A 21083-nucleotide genomic window follows, 5' to 3' on the forward strand; every position below is an offset into this window, starting at 1 on the left:
CCAAACTCCAGGTCCATAAAGAAATGGTTTCCCCAGTTTGGTGTGGAAGAATTGGAATGGCCTACACAGAGCACATACATTCAGGTAAGTTGTGTGAGGCATAAGCAGAAACTTCAATCATTGGTCAAATTAATAAAAATATATGCCAAGATTATCTTTTGGCATTGTTAAGATCCAAGGAGAGCTCAGATTACCAAAAAAGGTTAAAATCTAAGGATTCAGAAACTGCATTAAGTAGAGAAGCAATTAATTTCACCTAACAAATTTAAACAGTGACAGTTTGAACCACCTGAAAACATGCCATGTTAGACAGACAATATAAACATTCAGTGTACAGTGTATACGCTATATTTTTTTTAGAGCTGGTAGATATAAATTAGCCTGCTGTTGACATTAGATAAAATCATTGATAATGTTTCAATTCAGCTGCCAATCTGCTCATCTGTTTTTAAATGTTTTAAAATGTCCTCCCTCCGTTATGTTGTACAATATGAGAAACGTGGCTGACATTTGATGTACATAACTACTTAATTTTCATTATGAAATGTGTCAGCGCCAAAATAATGAGGAAACATTTATACTAAACGTATATGCTAAACATTCACTGATATATTCACTGATAAGATATTTCATTTGTTTTGTCCATGTTGACTTGAGAAATTAGTTTGTAGAAGATGTTTGCACTGTGTGAATAGAGCACATCCTTTATCTGGCTCCAGTGACAGAGCAGCACCCTTTGAGCTAGTGGGGAGTGCAGTGAGCAGTGTGGGGCTGTGAACCCTTGTCCTCCCCTTAGAGCTGAACACCATGGGTCAGTCTGCCCAAATGTCTGCATGTCAACTTGTCAGATGTTGCCCCATAGTTTCAGCAAGTACATGAAAACAACAAGGCCCACTGTAGAGAAGGGCTAGCGCTACAGTACAAGCTGGTCATATATGCTCGTATCCTGACTCATCCTCTCTGTGACAGAGCACTGTCATGGCGCAAACAGAGGACGCCTTTGTGTGTCAGATCACAATTGATGCACACAAGAGACTATGAGCACGACCTACATACTGTATGATAAGCATAGCAGTGGTGTTCCTGTAAAATCATCTAGGCCCAGGCTGTTTGAATACAAATTCATAATACTATTAAAATGATCATTTATTGGGACTGACTGGATTACTATGCATACACCACCGAAAGCCTTTTCTAGTCTGTACAAGTACTAATCTACATAGAAATGTATGGCATGCATAGATACTGTGTACTGTGGGCTGGGTAGGTCCATGGAACGCTTATATGAAGCCCTGAACTAAAGCAGAGAAGTGCGCAACGCCCAGTGGGACAGCCTTATCGTCATGGCGACAACAACCTGGTAGGGATGTTTCCCTCCCTCAGTCGTTTGAGACATGACCCGTGCAGGAGCGTTGGCGTCAGACAAATTCTCGCGTGACATTCAGATTAACTATTAATATGCCAATCAGCCCTCATTCCACAACTTTACAGCCGACAAAACAGTACAAACATTACATTACATTACAGTACAAACACACAAAGACTTAGTCTCCAGGTATCCTGTGTCTATGTACATTGTTATGTTCAAATCTCAGGCTACATTGAAACTGAATTGTAATATTTTTAGTCATACATTATCTTAATAATCAACCATGATTCCAAGATGCTCTGTCTGAGATGCATAAAAGCTGAATCAGGTTAAGGCCTACATTCAGACTGGAGGAAAGCACTAACCTAAAAAGGTTTGGTGTAATGCACATACAGTGTAAAATAATAGTTTCTTAATGCTGAATCAGTTCATCAAATCTGTGTTTCCTGCATTGGCACATCACCATCACCATTATGTGGTCTAATATCCATCAGGGCACTACACCCGAAAGCAACTGTTCCTCAGTGTCTATTATTTTCTTTAGTTTGACATATTTGTTCAGTTTCTGTAAATATGAAGTTATTCCCTAGCGGTTTTAATAACATCAAGGCCAAGAATGCAGCTTTTCATTCCAAAAATAATTAACATCAACTCATTACCATAAACTAATCCAATCCAAAAACTAAAGCAGAGAAAGGGGAAGAACATGTCAATTTCGCTGCTGTTGTGCTTAGCTGGAATGAAAAGCTGTCGACTCCTTGGCCTAAGAGGCACATGACTGAAAATCATGATTGTAGCCACAGCAGAACATTCAGTTCAGTTTCCGCTAGTGAAACTTCTGCTAAACTGGACCACTGTATTCTGTTAGTCAGCCACGTGGACTGGGCTAACTAGCAGTCAACTAGGATAGATGTCTTTCAACTGATCAAATCAAAATATTTTCCATTGATCGACGAAATAAAATGTTTCACTGTCTTTTACAGACGCTAACGTGCGGCTGAGAAATGCAGAATAAAATCTGTGGCCAGTGTCGCATTTCCATTTCGCCATGATGAGGGAAGTAGGCCAACGTCTGCAGATTAGACGTGAGTCACACGTTTGAGATGAAAGTGATTGGCAGGAGAATTAGACCAATGGCGAAGAAGCATTGAAACATTTGATTGGTGTAAATTTGTGTCTGTAAATGATGCTATCGCAAATCAGCCAATACACATTCGAAATGAGGCAAAAAGGGCGGGTCTAGTAGTAGTATAAATTCGAGGTTTGAGCTGGTGTGAATGCATATAAAGAAAGGCAAAGTCGTTCAGTATAAGGTCTATTCCACCTCCAGTAAGAAAAATGAGGGAAATTGTTCATCTTCAAGCCGGCCAGTGCGGAAACCAGATTGGTGCTAAGGTTAGTACACTTGTATTTGCCTTTTGAGTGCTAAATCTAGTCATTTTTATTCAGAAACTCCGTGTTCTCTGCTCGAGGAGTCGGTTCTTTGTGCTTGAACGGGTCCCTGTAACCACACCCATGGCATATTAAAGTGTCTTTTTAATTTATTTTTTAAAGAAAATTGTTATTTAATGTTTAATTTAAAGCCTACAGGGCCGTAATGTGTCGCAGTATATACAAATAAAAACTATTTAAGCTTAATTTTGTCATTGTTGATAGATATAAAATATATATATATATATATATATATATATATATATATATATATATATATATATATATATATATATAATATTAAAAAAAATAATAATGAAATGTCCGGCTGTTGTGGCAAACTTTAAATCCGTTAACGGTAAACATTTTAATCACTACTATCGGGAACTAACGATCGCATATTATCAGCTTTTGTTTGTCCGACAACCGTTACTGCAATGCGTAAAAAGGAAGTGAGCATTGTCTGGGTGGGGTGGGGATAGCCTTATAATCTTGTGATTTTTTTATTTTTTATTTTTTTTTATATTAAATGTAATTGAATGTAGCTGTATAAAATAGTTTATCTTTTTTTTTTTCCAAGGTAGATATTAGTTGCTTTTGTAACTTCCCTGCACATTGAGGCCTACTTGAAAATGCAAAATTGAGCTGCGCCCTGCTTTTGCCTACAGTAGGCGGGCTTAGCGGTTAGTGACGTATTAGGAATTTTCAAATTCATAATTTAAGAGTTGCAGCCAATGGGTTTTCAGGGCGCGCGCGCCGAAGCCTGAGCGGCGGGAAATGGAGTTTCAACCCCACCATATTTCTCATTAATTTAACCCGATTGTTAAATACACTAGTAACAAAACGGACTCGTGATTAGGGGATGGGGATGTTGGTCATTCTAAGAGCTAACAAAGTGTCATGTCTTTGTCCCACAGTTTTGGGAGGTGATCAGTGATGAGCACGGTATCGACCCAACTGGTACATACCATGGTGACAGTGACCTGCAGCTGGACAGGATCAATGTCTACTACAATGAAGCCTCGGGTAAGTTTGAAGAAACTCATTTAAATTGTACTTGCGTTTACTGCAAGACCATGTTCCCTTACCTCTATCCTGCTGTTTCTAGGTGGTAAATATGTTCCCCGTGCTGTGCTGGTTGATCTGGAGCCAGGCACCATGGACTCTGTGAGGTCTGGGCCTTTCGGCCAGGTCTTCAGACCAGACAACTTTGTGTTCGGTAAGTAATATTTTGAGGACTTCTGACAAAGGGTGAATTCGTTATGCTGTTTCTGTGAAGCTAAATTGTGATTCTTGTCTTACAGGCCAGAGTGGTGCTGGCAACAACTGGGCCAAGGGTCACTACACCGAGGGTGCAGAGCTGGTGGACTCTGTCCTCGATGTGGTGAGGAAGGAGGCAGAGAGCTGCGACTGCCTTCAGGGCTTCCAGCTCACACACTCCCTGGGTGGTGGTACAGGCTCTGGTATGGGCACACTGCTTATCAGCAAAATCCGCGAAGAGTACCCCGACCGCATCATGAACACCTTTAGCGTGGTGCCTTCCCCAAAAGTATCAGACACAGTTGTTGAGCCCTACAATGCCACACTATCAGTCCACCAGCTTGTAGAAAACACAGATGAGACCTACTGCATCGACAATGAAGCCCTGTATGACATCTGTTTCCGCACCCTTAAACTCACAACCCCCTCATATGGTGACCTTAACCACTTGGTCTCGGCCACCATGAGCGGCGTCACCACCTGCCTCAGGTTCCCTGGACAACTTAACGCTGACCTGCGTAAGCTTGCTGTAAACATGGTGCCATTTCCCCGTCTGCACTTCTTCATGCCAGGCTTTGCTCCCCTCACAAGCAGAGGCAGCCAGCAGTACAGATCTCTCACTGTGCCAGAGCTCACCCAGCAGATGTTTGATGCCAAGAACATGATGGCTGCCTGCGACCCACGCCATGGCCGCTACCTGACAGTGGCTGCCATCTTCCGTGGCCGCATGTCAATGAAGGAAGTGGACGAGCAGATGCTGAATGTACAGAACAAGAACAGCAGCTACTTTGTTGAATGGATCCCCAACAACGTGAAGACCGCTGTCTGCGACATTCCTCCCCGTGGTCTCAAGATGGCTGCTACCTTTATCGGCAACAGCACGGCTATCCAGGAGCTGTTCAAGCGCATCTCTGAGCAGTTCACAGCCATGTTCAGGCGCAAAGCTTTCCTCCACTGGTACACCGGTGAGGGTATGGATGAGATGGAGTTCACCGAGGCAGAGAGCAACATGAACGACTTGGTGTCCGAGTACCAGCAGTACCAGGATGCCACTGCTGAGGAGGAGGGAGAGTTTGAGGATGAGGGGGAGGAAGAGCTGGCCTAAATCTATCACTTGCCAACGTTCTGCTGTCAAATAAATCGTTGCAGTAAAATGTAATGTTCAAAGTTCTTTCCAGTGTTCAGTGTTCTGTCTGCTGTTCATGTTAATAAAAGTTCCTCTGCATATTTGAAGTTGTCCTTCCTGGTTTTGATGACCTGTATGATAACTGGCTTGATGGTGTATAGGTAAATATAATTGGGGCTTCTCTCTCTCTCTCTCTCTAAGATTTTCTGAGTGCAGGTAAATGCTTCCTTAAAAAGAAGTTGATTTATCTAATACATAATATTGTGCAAGTCATTTAATGGGGTACTGTGATTGTTTTCCAAATGTTAATACATGTATTAATAAAAACATAATTGACTGACATGCCATACATACCACTGCCCTGTAAACTAAAAATCAATGTGCTGCACAAGAGGGCACTGTTTATCCCTCGTGACTTCAAACTCCTTAAAAGATATTTGCTTCCTAGGCTACATATTTTATCAACAGAACATTGGTTATGATATGCATGCAACTTCAGTTCCTACAGAATTGAGATGCACTGTAGATGATCGGTGCTGACATTTCCATATGTTCGTTAGCTCACTAGGTGGCAGTGTTGGCTAGGAAGCCTTTTCCACAAGAAGTAGGTGAGGATGCTTATGGCCAACGCCAGCAGAGTCCAACAGCACACTTTCTTCACCTGGCCCTCCAAGCCCTGCTTCTCTCCAAAGCGTGACACAAAGCCACTCTGTCAGAAACATAAGATGCAAGTTTCAAATGAAATGATACACTTCATGATTTCAGTACACTATATACAGTGATAATAGGATGTCTTGTTCAAAAGATACATCATTATGTTGCCAATTAAACAGTATCCTCCCTTTTAAATGAATGTAAGAGCATTCACATATCAACAGAATATTTAAAGAAGCAGTTTGTCCAAAAATGTGGGTTTATTTAGTTTGCATTCGTTTTCCGTGGTCATTTTTATAATTGCAAATAAGTTTGAAAATATTACTCAATTACACGCGTGTGCTCAATTAAAGCAATGTCAAATGAAATGACGAAAGCCTTTATGTGGCATGTTTACTATATCTTCAAGGGACCCTATCTCCAAATCTCTAGTTTTATAAACTTAATGCTTAAATTATTCATATTCCTAAATAAATGTCTTATCTTGTTCAAATGATCACTAACTCACTGACAGAAAACAGGGGTAAGAGCCCACCAAACACTGGGCAAATATAATGAAGCTGCAATGCGTAGTCTGCCGTGTGCATTGTACACAATGTAAACACAATGCATAGAAAGCCAAAGGCATTGAGGGTCAAAATTAATCCAGCTCTTGCTGTTTACATGGGAAACTACCAATGTACAAATGTGAGGGGATCTGATCCTTCAGAGCAGACATGTCAAACTCAAGGCACGTGTGTGGGCCGGTACTATTATATCCAATATGTCTATCCTGTTCAATAACTGTTGACCCTGTTTTTTGCCCTCAACATAGTCCCAGTTTTTAATTGTGGCCCTCTCTGAGATTGAGTTTGACATCCTGATTCAGAGGGTCGTAGGGAGAACAAACATGGAAAGTGGAATTATTTGTGTGCAATCAGTTCACCAACTCTGGATTTGTCCAAATTACTAGATTTCATTAAGCAGAACGTTAAAGGGGCACTACAGTTGTATCATGTCCTTTGAGACTCTGGTGGAGGTTTGTCAATTCTGAGAAAATATATACTATAGTGACATTACTTAAGTATTCTCTGCTTTGGCATACAGACACAAATAATAGACGGTATGTCTTAAAACTAGGGTCATGGAGTTTTGAAAAAGTGGGCTTTAAAAGACACTGCCCTGTTGCATTATGGGAAATGTAGGATCCATTGTTTTTGGATCTTGGACCATACAAGGGAGTAAAAGGATATCTCTGCCTCTGCTGCTTCGATTGAAACCATTCAAATATGTCTGTCATGTCCCTGATATTTATGGAAGTGCAATACTAAATCACTGAAGTTCCCCCTTAAAGATATAGTTTGGTTTGTTTGAAGTGGGGTTGTATGATGTACTTATCAATAGCAAGTGTAAGGTATGTAAGTGTACTAACAGTAGATGACGGTCCCCAGTTTGGAGAAGCAGGAGTTACTGCATGGAAGCATGGAACTGATGTGGACGGGGCAGCAACAAAAAGTGTAAGCTATATTTAAAATATTTCAGCACATTACCTTGTCGTCAGACAGCCGGCAGTGGTTAGTTTGTTTGAGTTAAATGTGACACATATAAAAGATTTTCGCAGATCGAGGCAGCGGTTTTAGGACCTTTCTTTAATTAAAGAGGCTAAAATACGTTTTGCTGCTGCCCCTGTCCACATCAGTACATTGCATAGCCTCCATGTAGTAACTCCTGTCTGCTTCTACAAACTGCTGACCGTGGGTAATACACTGACTCATACAAAGTCACTTGAAAATGTCCGAACCTCCCTGTAAAGTAGGTGGATTCTACATAAAGTGAAGAGAATCAGCTTGTTTTATCTTACCCATCCTCCACCATCTCGTATCTCAGGGCAGATTACCCTCTCCACATACGCCCCAACACACTCCTTCAGCTGTGGCAGGACAACCACCATGCCCCTCTCATGGCAATGTAGAGCCATCTGACCAGCCAGCACATACACTGATAGCACCGCGCTCCAGGCCAGGTCCCTGCGCCGCCCCCCCGGGACGGGGGCAAAGAAGTGCTCGTCCAAGATGCTCATGAGTGTGGGGCAGGCCGTGCTCTCCGTCACATCCTGGAAGACACGAGGCCAGCGCCTGAAGAAGATCGGGAAGCGAATGAGGAGTTCGTCTCCGGCGTGGCGCAGGGCTGTGGTACAAGATGTGGGCGCAGCACCCATTGTGCCATCTGCCCCCCCTGTGGTTACATAGTCTATGTAATCATGGGCCATCAGAAAAGCCTCTCTCACCAGCGGGTCAGGACTGTTCAGGCCTAGTCTGGCCTCTGGCACTTCCAACTGACACATGGTCATATTTAATTGCCACTTTATTGATTGTCAGAAGGACCCAGACAACAGCTCCATTGCCAAGCAGCATGAGGCACATCAGTCTGTCATTGTGGTGTGGGGGTGCTGTAAATGTGGAATTAAATAAATCAAAGTATAGAGAAGAGGAGAATAAACATGCATACTGCAGTGTCAATAAGGAAATAAAGTATTCATAACTCACCTCCTCTTCACCATACACAGATAAAAAAGAAGGTGTATGGTGAAAGAGTGTTGGGGTTCAGAGAAGTGTGTCTGTACGTGTTGCAGTTAGACTGGTTCACCCAGTCCCCTCGCTAAATATAGAGCCCTTTTTGGAAACTGACACTGATCTCCACCTCACATAATGGAAAATGGTGGTCTACGGTGGTCCTGTAAGTCAAAACACAACATTTCAGAAAACACAAAAACATTTAAAAAAAAACACAAAAACATTTCACAAAATACAAAAACAATTTAAAAAACATTTCATAAAACACAAAAACATATAAAAAACAAGACAATATTTCAAACAGGAAAAGGTAGGTATGTGTTGGACAATGATTCCTCGTCGCTGATTGGATGCCCTGTCTGTCAGTCACACAAACAGAATATTTCTTCTTCTTTTGAGCACTTTTCTGGTTTGTTTCTTTTGTTGTTTGCTATTAAGAAGTAGTAGGCGCTTGTTTATATTGGTTAATGCCCTGCAGTGAGCAGACGTGCTTTTATTTACTTTAAGTTATTACTGGCCTACATTGTATACACTTGTATACACTTTTCTAAATTCCTCCAATCTCAGTAGCACTGAACTACAATGGTTTACAGGATTGTGTGAGTCTGTGTCTGCGTCTCACCGATAAACCCCGGCCCCGACAAAACGGGATTTTCTTTCTGTATGAAATAAATGTTATTTTAATGCTTTGCGTTGAACAACTGTTGTCTCCCTATTGCACTGTGTTGGGTTATGTAGGGTTAGTTACTTTGTTTGTAAGAGGAACAGTGTGACTCGTCCTGACTCTGGTGAGCGACTGCAGCAGCAGCAGGCAGCCGGTGTGAGCAGGACAGCGAGGGCAGTGAGCGGGAAAAGTCGGGGACTTGTGACCACTGGGACGTTCGACAGGCTTCCCCGGTACATACCGGACACTCAAAAGATTTGTTCCTTCATTTTTGAATATCATTACTTTATATTATCTTATCATCCTGTCCTATGAGATGAGAAGTAGTAATGTGTCGCAATGTTTCCAGTCTGCCAGAACAGACAGACTACTCGCAAGTAATTAATCAGTCCAGCACTCCGAACAGCAAGAATCTTGCAAGTACAGTAGCTTCAAATAGGTGAAATCCTTTAAGTGCAGAACAATAGCTTCAAATAAGACAAACAAAAGTGCAACATACAGAAACAATAGAGCACAAATTCAACTATTAGCTACAAATATGCTAAACCATTTAGTGCTACATACGGAAAACATTATTATAATTGTTTTTCTTTCATTGGCCGAGGTGAAACAGGTGGGTTTTCAGTCTGCGACGTAAGGTGTACAGACTTTCTGCTGATCAATGGGGAGGTCGTTCCACCATTTTGAATGCAGGATAGAAAACGGGGGGTTTTTTTATGCCATATTTTGTGAAATGTTTTTGTGTTTTGATCTTCAGGGCTACCGTATCCATTTAGTACAATACATAGTTGAGTGTGTAGTGTATGTTTTTACACGTTTGGACCACTTCATGTACAGTACAGTGTTCTAGGGAGGTTGTATTTCTTATTTCCACATTTGTACATTTCAGCAGAAAAGTCATTAGTGAAACTTGCTTTACAGACAAAACATTCACTTTTGGCCATTATTTAGAATTTTAAAATGTTGAGCAAAATATGTCAAAGCAACATTTAACATTGTTTAAATTCCTGATCATCTAAAATGTAGATGTAGACAGCTTTTTATATAATAGTTGAATCACTATTGTTTCACTAGCAATGTTTCAATATAGAATCAGCTAATAATCAGCTGCAGACTGACCTTTAGGTGACGGAAAATCTGAAGTTTATTCAACATCAATCATAGTGATCATGGTTTCAATGTCAGACGTCAACCTAAATTCAACACTTCCGCCTGATGATATTTAAATTTAATTTCAATCTGATTTTGCTATCTCCTTTTTCTTATTTGGGTGAACTGACCCTTTAAAAGTGCAGCCATACTTGTATTTCACCACATGGGAGCAGTAATGTATTACTAAAGACAAACTACATCTCATTTACCCGGTGTGTGTGCCTCACACACGCACACACACACACACACACACACACACACACACACACACACACACACACACACACACACACACACACACACACACACATGCATATGTACATTATATTTATGTGGCAGGCTCACATGACATTTTATAGCCCTCCCTTAGATTTGAACTCATAACCACTTGTTTACAATGAACCACATGTTCTTCAGTATTCCTACCTTACTATAAACTAATAAATATATTATTTAAATGCAAACATGATGAGCCATTCTAATTAGATTCCAGTAAATGTATTCAAATTACTGCCTGGGATATTTCTCACATGGACTAACACTCAGGCACACATGGCTAAATCTACATTGTCTTTTAAGTGTTTACTCTCCTTTTATGAAATGACTTTAAATGTCACATGGGGATCCATCAAATGCTCTGTGTATGGCATTTATGTACGTTGTTAATATACTGATTTATAGCAGAGCGGGGACATGATCAAGTGGTACCATTAGCAGCTCTGTGTTCTCTGGCCATCTGGCGCAGCATACATTGTGAATGTGCATGGGAGGAAGATAAAGCTAACCATCCAGAAAGAACCCTAACCCACCCTCCACACACACACACACACACACACACACACACACACACACACACACACACACACACGCTCATTGGCAGGTGTGTGTGTAAAAAGGCTACCTAGTTGTTCCTCATTGCTGAGCCAGGGAGCAGGGCAAGTGACTTGGTTGATCGAGGCTCCTATCAGGCCTGTCACATGCTCATATGGCAACGTCTGCAAGCAGGGGGAACTTCCTGTCTCCTGTAGAGAAGTTTTTGATGTGTAGATAGTTGCATTGGAAAGGAAGAGGCAAGATTAATAGAAACATGATGTAACTCATGTATGATGCCACTCCACTTCTACAACAAGACTAAAGGCTCGTACATACTTTCCTTGGACAGCTGTGGTCACGCGGATGTGCACATGGTTCCATTTACACAACAATTGAGGGGCCGTGTTGGCCTGGCGTTCCACACATGTGCAATTCACGATCCATACTTGTATTGCTTTAAAGACAAATTATATAAACGTGGGTTACGACCGTTTAGCTGTTTAACGGCATGTTTCTCCAGTTTGTAGCATGTAGTCCATCTCACAGCGCTATAGCAAGTGCTACTCTGCCTTCATGCGAGGGAGCCGAACTGAACGTGCCACACATGTTTTACCGGTGCCTGGTAGTATGCCAGGACATGTGAACGAGTGGAGCGTTGATAGTTTCTGCTCCTCACTCACAGAGCTGTCTGTTTCCTCCAATTGTTGGAGACAGTGTTGAGGACAGCATATTAATTGTAGGTTTTTTACATTAATAAATGATAATAATTGTCCAAATACCTGTTGATTTGATTTATTATATTCACTTAAAGGGCCCGTGTCTATAAAGTAGTGGGGTCTATTAGCAGAAATCGAATATAATATGCATAACTATGTTTTCATTAGTGTATAATTACCTGAAACTGACAATCGTGTTTTCGTTACTTTTGAACGAGCCCTTCATATCTTCCATGATGACCTGCCATGTTGCACTAGCATGTTTCTACAGTACCTCAGATCAGACAAACCAAACACTGGCTCTAGATGGGGCCTTTTACTTTTTTAGGTTACCTGGAGGTTACCATATTTCTGTCGCTTGTAAAACTGCGGTAATACCAGGCGCCGCCTGAATTTCATGCCCTTAAAGTAGTGTTATAGTATGGCCTCTGAGCGAGGTGAAGGTCCTGAAAGATAACAGTGTTACTACTGTTTTGCACTCTGCGACTCGTTACCACAGTCTTGTTAAGGGAGGGATGAGCATAGGGGTAATCAGATGGTTGAAATCTGAAACCGCAACGCTAGAAGCTAAATCCTACACAATGTCCATTTAACTATGTGTCATACCATCACACCGGAAAAAAAGGAGGAAATTAGCGAGTTCACCCAGGTGTCATGTTTCCATAATGCCGATCAGAGTTGGAGCCGATAAATACCGTGACTACTGCAGAGTGCTTTGTCCCGGAATGAATGCCGATTGTAACCTTTCCCACTAAAGACCAAAGCCAGATTTTGGACTTTTGGTCGGACAAAACAAGCAGTTTGAATATGTAAACCTTTTTTTTAATTAAATGATTTATTAATAAAGAAAAGATTAGTCAACAGTGAATATAATCATTAGTTTCAGCCCTAGTACTCCTATGCTGGAATAACGCTCTCTTGCCCCAGCAAATTCCTGAACACATTTACAGTCATTAAAATGACAACTAACTCATATAGATAACTCATTTGAGTGAACCAGCATTATATATTTGCTTGCTTTGTTTTATGTTCCGTTTTAAGCCTCTCTTTCTGTAGAATTTAAGCTTTTCTTTTATCCTTATGGTTATTTTAAATTTACCAGAGGAAAAAGTCAATCAATTAAAGTGTATTATCAACAATAATTAAAGTGCACATTAACCTTGGGGCAGGGGATAAGAGTTTCTCACTACAAAGAATGAGTTGATAAGTGTCAGACTGGCCTGCATAGGTGGATGCTATTATCATGGTTCACACCTCCCTCCTTCTAATGAACACAAGGGTTCCGTTTCTGTTATTTTTATCCCTGCTGAAGTGAAGTGTCAGTGTATCTGCCTCAGCACACCACATACAAAGTAACTGCAATAATTTAATCCTAAGCATTACAAACCTACCGTCTCGGAACACAATGCAAATGAAAGAGTCGCAGAGGAGTATTTAACTGAAGGCTACTGTGATCCATGAGATGAGGCATGCGTCACTACAGAGCAAATTTAACTACTTTGCTAAACAGTAACAAGAACAGTCTTTTTCTGTTGAATGGAACAAAGCAGTGTGTGTTAACTTTAAGCAGCATAAGAGTATCTCTCGCTCACAGTAAGTGGCTTATCAACATCTACACAGAAGTTGAATTGTAATTTAAAGTTCCTACCCATTGCAAAAAAAGAAGGCTCCAATAAAAGCTGCAAGGTGACAAAGAAAGGTTGAACAAGGCAAACGGATGAAAACCGACCTCCTACTGCTCCTCCCCTGCAACCCGCAGTCAAACAATTGTGATCTCCACGCCTCTTGTTCTGGACTCCCATCAGCCTCACAGTGGGAGGTGTGGTCAGAAAGAGGAGGAAATTGCACTGAATTTGTGGGTAATTGAAAACACCTATATCCCCCTGTGTCTCCATCTCTACCTGCTTTACAAACCTCCATACCCCTTCTTCCTCCCCTGCGCCCACCTTATATACCAATACACTCCTAATGGCACCCCTTCCCCATCCTGTCCTCAATCTCCCACTGAACTGAATTGATGCAAACGATTGCGCACCCATTTGCTGTCTGGAGGAGAGGTGACCCTCTTGTATGGTTTGCTCGCTGTCTCCTGCCCCACCTTCTCGCAATTGCAGGTAGTGATGCCCCACCATTGTTTCCCTCTGCCCAGGGGGTAAAGTGGTTTGTGGGAAAATTGGGGGACCCCTCAGGTGTTTGATGGCTTTTATTGATTCACACCAGACTCTCCAGCTCCATTTACCCTCTGCTACACCATACAAGCTTTTTAGATAGCGGCTCTATCTGCAGAGGCAGCTATTGTTAAGAGGTATTATTCTGTGCTACCGAAGCACACATTTTCTTCTCATGTGTGGCTGATCAATGCAGACAAAAGGAAATATTGTGGTCTTTCTGCATCTCAAATTAAAACTGCTCTACTTTTGAATGTCTCTCATTAATTGCTACTTTTATAGTAAGAAATAAAGGTAAAGTTTTACCCTTAATTAACACCTCGTTATTAAATATGATCAACCTGTCTCTATTATCTGGCTACGTACCAAAGTCCTTTAAAGTAGCTGTAATAAAACCACTTCTTAAAAAGCCTGGTCTTGATCCAGAGGTTTTAGCCAACTATAGACCCATATCTAATCTTCCCTTTCTCACTAAGATCCTCGAGAAAGCAGTCGCAAAACAGTTGTGTGATTTTTTACATAACAATAATTTATTTGAGGTTTTTCAATATGGATTTAGAGTTCATCATAGTACAGAGACGGCACTGGTGAAAGTTACCAATGACCTTCTATTGGCATCAGACAAAGGACTTATCTCTGTTCTTGTCTTGTTAGACCTCAGTGCTGCTTTGTTGATCAGAACATTCTACTACAGAGACTGGAACATTATAAGGCTAAAGACTTTCCATTTTGATAAAGCTTATAGTTAGGGCTGGCTCAGGATTGCCTTGGACCAGCCCCTAGTTATGCTGCTATAGGCTTAGACTGCCGGGGGACTTACACCTTTCTCCTCTCTCCTTCTCTATCTGTATGCATTCCTGTCAATTATATTCATTTTACTAACTCAGCCACTGTTGGATGTTACGTCTGGATCATGAATCGTGGCTGTGCTGGTTGCCCTGGTCCTGCCTGTCACCCAGGTTTTTTATTTCATTTAAATAATTATTATGGAGGCATCGGGAAGCTTATTTTAAGCTTATTATAAACCCTTTCTTTTCAAAAAAGCCTTTCCATAAAATCTTATGTCTGTTGTTGTTGTTGTTGTCCTGTAATGTAGCACCTTGAGATTGCTTTTAGCTTGGAAAGGCGCTTTACAAATAAAATGTATTATTATTATTATTATTATAATTTTGACATCCTCTTGGATCCATCATTTTCATATATACAATCACACCATCATTTCTGTCACATGGATGTTATAATTTTACTATGTTGTTTATCCTGTACACACGACATCTATTGCACGTCTATCTGTCCTGGGAGAGGGATCCCTCCTCAGTTGCTCTCTCTGAGGTTTCTAACATTTTCCCCTTTAATTTTGGGGTTTCTTTTAGGGAGTTTTTCCTTGTGCAGTGCGAGGGTCTAAGGACAGGGGGTGTTGTATGCTGTACAGTCTGTAAAGTCCACTGAGACAAATGTGTCATTTGTTATTTTGGGTTATATAAATACATTTGATTTTCATTTGAAATAAACAATCTCCATCTTTCTTTATAACAATTTACATAACCAGCAGAAAAAAGTGGGGTTTCGAGTGGTACTAGTAGAATATATAGTAGAATAGTATAATAGAATGCATGATTAATACATGACATGAACAATTCTTGGTTGCTGCTGTTATTTATCATTAGTTTACAATTTAAAGTCAGTAGATGATTGAATAGATTATATTTTAATTGGTCTCAAGAGGCCGTTATGTGGGGATAGCTCAACACTCGCAATGTCAAGGATCTACCCAAAGTAGCTATTTCTTTCCAGATAAAAAAACACCACGGCTTGGCCACAGCTCGGAAACGGAAGATCAGAGCTAAAGCATACTACTAAATAGTTTATATGTAATTTGAGTCTTACAAAAAAACTGCTGTGACAAATTAAAAGTGCAACTTTAACTTGTTTTTTGCTCAAATGTATCAGCAGAGCTCACAAGTTTTGCTGATCAATGCCAAGCACTTCTCTTTTTCTCTCATTGAGGGAGATTTCAAGCTTTCCTAAAGGCCTAGCTTAGTCTAGGATTGCTTTGGACTCTGAAAAATACTTCAGTACTGATGTGGAGGCAGCATTTTGTTTGGACAAATATGCAACATTAGCCACCCATGTTTTTGTGGAATAATTTAACAATATTAGTTAGCAGGTTAGCATTTAGTGTTAAAATTATTGCACTTTCGTAACAAACCTGGTAGTCAAATCTGAAGGCTAAAATTTCCCCCATATTAATAAAAAAGAAAACACTCCTTATTAATTTATGTATTCTCCATCTTGAATTGCAACACTAGCAGTTGCCATCAGCCATTAGACATCTCATGTTGTGTGTCACAAAATTATCTTAACAAGATCCACTTTTTTCAGAGCTTTCAGCCGCATCTAGTAGTATTCGTCACTAAATTGAACTGGATATTTTACCACACAGACAGGTCTAGACCCTTCATGGTCATATCTCATTTTATATTTAAATAATGTCCTTAAAAGCCTTATGGACTGAACATTTTTAACCATCATCCCTACAGGATGTTATCATCATATCTTTACAATTCATTAATCATTACATTTTGCTGGATAGAGTTTTGAGGAAATACTTGGAATTTTGACTCGCTGTACCTCCACACTTTCTTTTGCAGGAAGTTAGACTTCCTACCATGTCTGAAACACAAACAAGCATGAGCACCAATAGCCACACAGCTGAAGACACTAAAGTGTGCTACTTACAGAAACTCAAACTTCAAAAATCCAGGGAAAAAGACATCGGAGTAACAGACACATTGATTGATCTTTGGGATGTGCAGAGCAAAACTGCAGTAATGAGCGCTTAACACCAAACATGGAGACAAAGTAAAAAACGAAAATAACAAGGAACTTTCAGATTACCACTTTAACAGCCTATTGAGATGTAGAACAATCAGTAGCAGCGTGATCCAATTGGAGCATACAGAAATAGAGCTTTAGAGGCTGTTTTGTTCATCGTTGTGAAGGAGAGGAGAGGTGAGGATTGACTCTCTGGTGCAGGGAGCAGGCTCTCCATGCCAATAACCGCCTCTTCATCAGCACCCCTTTGACACCAGCGTTCACCCACTGGAATATATATCACTTTCAAAAGCATGATGACTGCTCTCCAAAAATTTAATTTTCAACTTGAAGCGTACCTCTTGTTTATATAACAAAGGCTTCCTCTCAATTAGAGCACCTGGGGGTGGGAGGAAGCGAGGGAGCATATCTGTGCACCCATACCCCCTCCCGCTCTCTCTCCCTCCCATCTCTCTCTTCTCGCCATCTTAAATACAAAAATGTATAAACAATTATACTATCTCTCTCTCTCTCTCTCTCTCTCTCTCTCTCTCTCTCTCTCTCTCTCTCTCTCTCCCTCTGCATAGCTGTTTTGGAGATAATGAGATTAAAAATCTATTTTTGTCAGTCAGTTACCTACAAGTGATGCATTAGTGAAAACATTTGCTACGGCTATTATTATAGAAATGAATGGGAATAGAATTGCTTACCCCATTTTCCCAATTCAACCCCTGTCACACTCACAGAGTTGTTAGCAAAGGCTTATCTCACTCACCTGGCCTTGTTTGTGTTTATATTATTTCAGCATGAGTCTCGACCTTAGGGACTCAAAGGGTAATGGTGTGTCACTCATGGTAGAGATCACATAAATTCGAAGCATTGTAGCACTACAATTCTGCAACGTTAACAAGTATGTATTTAGACATAAAGAGGGTGGAGTGGGTGGGAAAAAGACAATACTGTGTATACATTGATTTGATGCATCCAAATTATTTACTAGATTGTTACTAAACTAAAAGGGATGGATTCCTATGGCCTCTGATTATGTGCAAATATGGCGTTCCTGTACTTTGCTGCAATCCAAGAGACAAAAAGAGTTAATGGATGGCAATCCATCTCAGGTTCCGGCCTTGGAGAATGGCAGTCTCTTGAAGGGTCGGCAGACAGCGATTTATAAGAGGTTACTGATTCTGCAAGCTTTTATCACCTCAGGCAGGTCGTTCCAAAACTGAGGAGGCCTGATGGCAAAAGCACGGTCACCTATAGATTTAAACCTCAACTTCGTAACAGCCAGAAGGGCCCTACCTGAGAATCTAAGGCTGCAAGCTGGCTCATAGGGAGTCAATATTTCTGCTATGTAGCTTGGGGCCAGACCAGACGTGCTTTTAAAGTGATTAGTAAAATCTTAAAATAAATTCTAAAACGAAAAAAGGAGCCAATGTAGAGAAGCCAGGATTGAGGTGACGTGATGTTAAATCCAGTAAGAAGCCTAGCTGCTGCATTTTGAACTAGTTGGAGGCCAGAGAGTGACTTTTGATTGATGCCAGAAAGGAGTAGTAACTTAAGAGTAGTTCCATCTTAAAAAGATAATTGCATGAATTACTTTTTCCAGGTCACAGTATGAGAGCATGGGTTATATTTTGGAGATGGTTCATATTTAAAGGAATATGTACTACCAAATTCAAAGAGGCAAATAGTCAAATAGTACTCTCAAATTTCTGACAGTGGACTGAATGTTAGCAGACAGGGGACCAATGCACTTCCAATGAGACTGGGAGGGTTTGGGGGTGACAGTTTAAAACAGAAGCTCGGCTTTTCGGGTCATCAGGTCTTAGTGGAAGGTAAATCTGTGTGTCATCTGCATAGCAACGAAAAGAGACTTTTGCGGTACACCACAGTTGCAAATTGTGCATAAAATAGCTGAGAACAGAAGGATAAAGATTATGTTTCTTTAGATGTGGTTGGAGAACAGCATGTTTAAAAGATGAAAAATTCCTTTTTTGATGACGTTGCCTTTGCTGGCCTCCTCTACTGCCTGCTTGGCATGGACAAGTATCCAAGTGTCAACTTCCTCTGACTATGAGGAGTCATTTTAGCAAAGCTTATTGGGTGATTGCTGACGGCATCTTCTTTTTTTGTGATCAATGATCATGTTTGTGGCAGACATCTGGGTAATTTTGTCAGCCAAGAAGTTAAACATCTCAGTTTGGTTGCCGCTGTCTTTTAAGAAGTTCTGCCAGATTGACGGGACTTTACTGCTCGTCACCCTGTGCCTGACTACATGTCCTCGCTTTTGCCTTTTTTCCCTCTTTAGACTTGATGGGTGATATATGTCAAAATACAATGTCTGAACATTTGTACTTAATGATGTACTGTATGCTTGTATAGTAGGCAAAACATCCAATGTCTTTGAAGTTCGTGTTGACGAATGCTGAACCATCATTGATGATGCAATCAGTCTCTTGTTCCATATTTTGGATCTTAACAAGGGTCTCTAAAACAGCAGCAAGCTAAGATTGTTTGACAGGAATGGAGCTTTCCCCCATCACTCAGGGCAGCAGGGAATTCATGATTCTCATGGTGGAAAAAAATCATTGAGATCACATTATCTGTTCTGACATGAGATAAACAGCTTAGATAAGAGTTGGCCATCTTTGTCATGACCTTCTCCTTCGAAGATTCAGCAGAGATTGGTTCCTGGCGAAAAAAAATTTTTTTCTCTTAATTGTTTTGTAAAAGATGGATTCGTCTTCTTCCATTCCCTTAAGAACTCTTGAAATCTGGCTCCACCTTTCTCATGAAGTCTGTAGTTTCCAGACAACAGGTCTTGACTGTCTTCCTGGAAGAGATTGCCCATAGGCTATCAGTCATGGCATGGGAGGAAGTGGCATGCATCTTGATTTTTGCCTGGCCAATGGGTTTTATCAAAAGAACAATCCCCAAGAAGTATTGTTTTGGTGATTTTCTTCTAAAATGCAATTAGCTGCTTCACTATTACCAGTGGTTAACTAGCTGGCTAAAAGGACAAATGTAATACGTAAGCCACTGTGCCAAGCTAATATGTACCAGATCAGTCAAAATTCCTAACCAGCATTTTAACTCCTGGTAAGACAGGAAACAAGCCGACCCCCACTAAATGTCTAAGTAACAACGTATTACCGGGATTAGAAACTGTAATATAGTTATTGACTTTCTAATTGGAATTTATTACATTATACATACGTTTCTGAAAAAAGGTGATCACATTACTGTAACACATCTTTTTTCATGTTTTTAAAGATGCCCCTGAAATATTAAAGGTTCAATGTGTAAGATATGCCATAATTTAAACTTAAAACATTAAATCAATAAACTAACATCATCAACAGAATGTAAAGAGGTAACAGTGTTGGTATTATATCAAAGCACCTGGGAAACGGTGTAGATTCAGTTAGCAGTTAGCTGGAGTTCAGCCACAGCACTGGGGAACTGCAGACTCCCTGTTGCTGCCGTTACACAGGTCCAGCAGCTCGCTGTGACTGGCAGGGTTGGAGCTGGTTTTGGCTGAGCTCTGTCCGACCGAGTGCCTCCCTCCCTCCCCCCCCCCCGGCGGGCTGCTCTCCTGGCTCTGGGAAGATCAGACGAATATGTGGTCGTTTTCTACTTTCTGCCACTTTTGATTTAGTCCAATAAACAAAGTAACGTAACGTTACACGGACTACAGCCCCGTTAACATCAGCGCCCTGACCGGCTCCCACAGTTTCAGCAGTTTGGTTGAAATGTGCGTGTTCTTGCCCTACTGACTGACAGACAGGCATTACACAGGAGTTAGAATTACAATAAAAAAGCCAAACTACTACAACTAAAATATGAACATTAGAGATTGTATGGACCCAGTTTAGAGGTGAAATACTGCCCCCTGTTTCTTTGGAGCAGGTGGCTCGGAGTTACACATTGAACCTTTAAAAACACATACTATTTATTTAAATATCTTGCTGTGGACCAAGTTTTTCTGATACGATACCATTATTGGAAATGCCTTCTAGAATGCTGGATCGGGTATTGGGGAGTAGCCGTGTCTATGCACCAATCCAATATTACGTTATCAAATCATTTATAATCTCATTTACGTATCAAACGTGTCACTTGCTACCCGATTCCGGATAAAAGTAGATATTATGTTATAATAAGTTCTATGGGTTTCATTTTCAGTATGTATTTGTTCATGTTTTACAAAACCTGAGCCAGGCCATACAGCATTGATGGAAATTTGTTAAAAAACAACCATATTTATATATTTTAGTTTTTAATGCTCTGGTTTCAGATCGGTACTCTGTATCGGCCTATAAGTAAGTTCAGGTGTCGGTATCGGGAAGTAAAAAATT

General features: G+C 40.7%; 2 protein-coding genes across 2 annotated transcripts; one reads left to right on the forward strand and one right to left on the reverse strand.

Moving 5' to 3' along the window:
* The first annotated feature begins 2607 nt into the window (after positions 1-2607).
* On the forward strand, positions 2608-5290 carry tubb2b (tubulin, beta 2b). Its single transcript, XM_029439877.1, has 4 exons — positions 2608-2764; positions 3718-3826; positions 3909-4019; positions 4105-5290. Exons 1-4 carry the CDS (start codon positions 2708-2710, stop codon positions 5163-5165), a joined length of 1338 nt encoding a protein of 445 aa, XP_029295737.1. The 5' UTR covers positions 2608-2707; the 3' UTR covers positions 5166-5290.
* A 158-nt stretch (positions 5291-5448) lies between these two features.
* On the reverse strand, positions 5449-8469 carry bcl2l16 (BCL2 like 16). The gene is made up of 3 exons (XM_029439878.1): positions 8366-8469; positions 7681-8268; positions 5449-5895 (listed from the first exon to the last, which is right to left on the reverse strand). Exons 2-3 carry the CDS (start codon positions 8167-8169, stop codon positions 5743-5745), a joined length of 642 nt encoding a protein of 213 aa, XP_029295738.1. The 5' UTR covers positions 8170-8268; positions 8366-8469; the 3' UTR covers positions 5449-5742.
* Positions 8470-21083: the final 12614 nt, after the last annotated feature.

Source organism: Cottoperca gobio, chromosome 9, assembly GCF_900634415.1.
Source record: "Cottoperca gobio chromosome 9, fCotGob3.1, whole genome shotgun sequence".
Taxonomy (NCBI): Eukaryota; Metazoa; Chordata; class Actinopteri; order Perciformes; family Bovichtidae; genus Cottoperca; species Cottoperca gobio.